Source organism: Ailuropoda melanoleuca, unplaced genomic scaffold (assembly GCF_002007445.2).
Source record: "Ailuropoda melanoleuca isolate Jingjing unplaced genomic scaffold, ASM200744v2 unplaced-scaffold70182, whole genome shotgun sequence".
Lineage (NCBI taxonomy): Eukaryota > Metazoa > Chordata > Mammalia > Carnivora > Ursidae > Ailuropoda > Ailuropoda melanoleuca.
The window spans coordinates 1-1,829 of NW_023245151.1; the positions used below are offsets into that span (position 1 = coordinate 1).

The following is a 1,829-nucleotide window of genomic DNA, read 5'->3' on the forward strand; positions in this document are numbered from 1 at the left end:
CCCCCCCGTGATCCATCCCACCTCCCCTGCTTAGCGAGAGCTTCCCATCCACCACGACTGCTTGCTCCTTGCCCACGCCTCCCGCTGCCTCCGCCCCTTCACACTGGGGCCCCCAGCTTAGTCCTTGCCCTGAGCTCACTTCATAGCCACCGCCCCGCTGGCCGCCCTTCTCCTCCTTGCCTAGGTTCGCGCCTCTGCGGCTGCTCTACGACCGCGCTCCACTTCCCTCCGCCTGCGGCCCTCGCGTTCGCCGCCGCTGCGTCCCTTCTCAGTAGGCTCCGCGCCCGCCTCTTGGCCCCTGAGAGCCCACGGTTCCCGGTGTTGCCATGGCCAACACGGGTGCCACGCGCCGCCGCCACCGCTGCTGCCGTCACTCTCCCGCCGCCTACCATGGCCCCACAGCAAACAGGTAGCAGGAAGTGGAAAGCGCCTGCGACTGAGGCGGGCGCCTTGAGCTCGTCGTCTCAGGGCTCGGCAGCGCCGGGCGCAGAGGGACCGCTGCTGCCCAAGAAGCAGAAGCGGCCGGCGACGCGGCGCTCGCTGGTGCACTACCTGAAGGCCCGCGAGGTGGGCGCCAGGGGAGGCGCCGGGCTCTCGGGCTCCGAGGGCGAGCTGCGCGGCTATGCGGTGCAGAAGCTGCCCGAGCTGTTGAGGGAGCGCGAGCTGGCCCTGGGCACCCTCAACAAGGTGTTCGCGTCGCAGTGGCTGAACGCCAGGCAGGTGGTGTGTGGCACCAAGTGTAACACCCTCTTCGTGGTGGATGTGCATTCGGGCCAGATCACGCGCATCCCCCTGCTGCGGGACCGGGGGCCCTGGTTGGCCCGGGCCCAGCCCACCTGCGGCATCCACGCCATTGAGCTGAATCCCTCCAAGACTCTTCTGGCCACTGGGGGCGAGAACCCCAACAGCCTGGCGGTCTACCAGCTGCCCACCCTGGACCCCGTGTGCCTGGGGGACCGCCATGGCCACAAGGACTGGATCTTCACCATCGCCTGGATGAGTGACACAGTGGCTGTGAGCGGCTCCCGCGACGGCACAGTGGCGCTGTGGCGGATGGATCCCGACATGTTCAGTGGCAGCATCGCCTGGCACAACGACGCGGGGCTCCCTGTGTACGCCCACATCCGTCCGAAGGACACGGAGACCATCCCCAGGTCCAGCACCAGCCCCAGTAACCGCAAGGTGCGGGCTCTGGCCTTCAGCGGCAAGAACCAAGAGCTGGGAGCGGTGTCCCTGGACGGCTACTTCCACCTGTGGAAAGCCCGGAGCACTCTGTCCAGGCTGCTGTCCATCAGGCTGCCCTACTGCCGAGAGAACGTGTGCCTGACCTACTGTGATGAGTTGTCCCTGTACGCGGTGGGCTCCCAGTCCCATGTCTCCTTCTTAGATCCGCGCCAACGTCAGCAGAATATCCGGCCCCTGTGCTCCCGAGAGGGCGGCACGGGTGTGCGCTCGCTGAGTTTCTACCAGCACATCATCACAGTGGGCACGGGCCATGGCTCCCTGCTCTTCTATGATATCCGCGCCCAGAAGTTCCTGGAGGAGAGGGCCTCAGCCAGCCCGGACTCCTCTCCTGGGCCCTCGGGAAGGAAGCTCAAGCTCACCTGTGGCAGAGGCTGGCTTAACCATGATGACCTGTGGGTAAACTACTTCGGTGGGATTGGCGAGTTCCCCAATGCGCTCTACACGCACTGCTACAACTGGCCTGAGATGAAGCTCTTCGTGGCTGGGGGACCTCTCCCTTCAGGCCTCCATGGGAACTACGCAGGCCTCTGGAGCTAAGGATGGCTGCTGTGTTCTCAAAGCGCCCAGATTTACCTTCCAGTCCC

General features: G+C 65.8%; 1 protein-coding gene across 1 annotated transcript; it reads left to right on the plus strand.

Annotated features, from left to right (window-relative positions):
* Positions 1-390: 390 nt before the first annotated feature.
* On the plus strand, positions 391-1,816 carry DCAF12L2 (DDB1 and CUL4 associated factor 12 like 2). The gene has a single exon (XM_011217398.3). It carries the CDS (start codon positions 391-393, stop codon positions 1,780-1,782), a length of 1,392 nt encoding a protein of 463 aa, XP_011215700.2. The 3' UTR covers positions 1,783-1,816.
* The last annotated feature ends 13 nt before the right edge of the window (positions 1,817-1,829 follow it).

Excerpts from the sequence above, each read along its gene's own strand:
- DCAF12L2 (XM_011217398.3), top strand. The coding sequence starts at position 391 with ATGGCCCCACAGCAAACAGGTAGCAGGAAGTGGAAAGCGCCTGCGACT.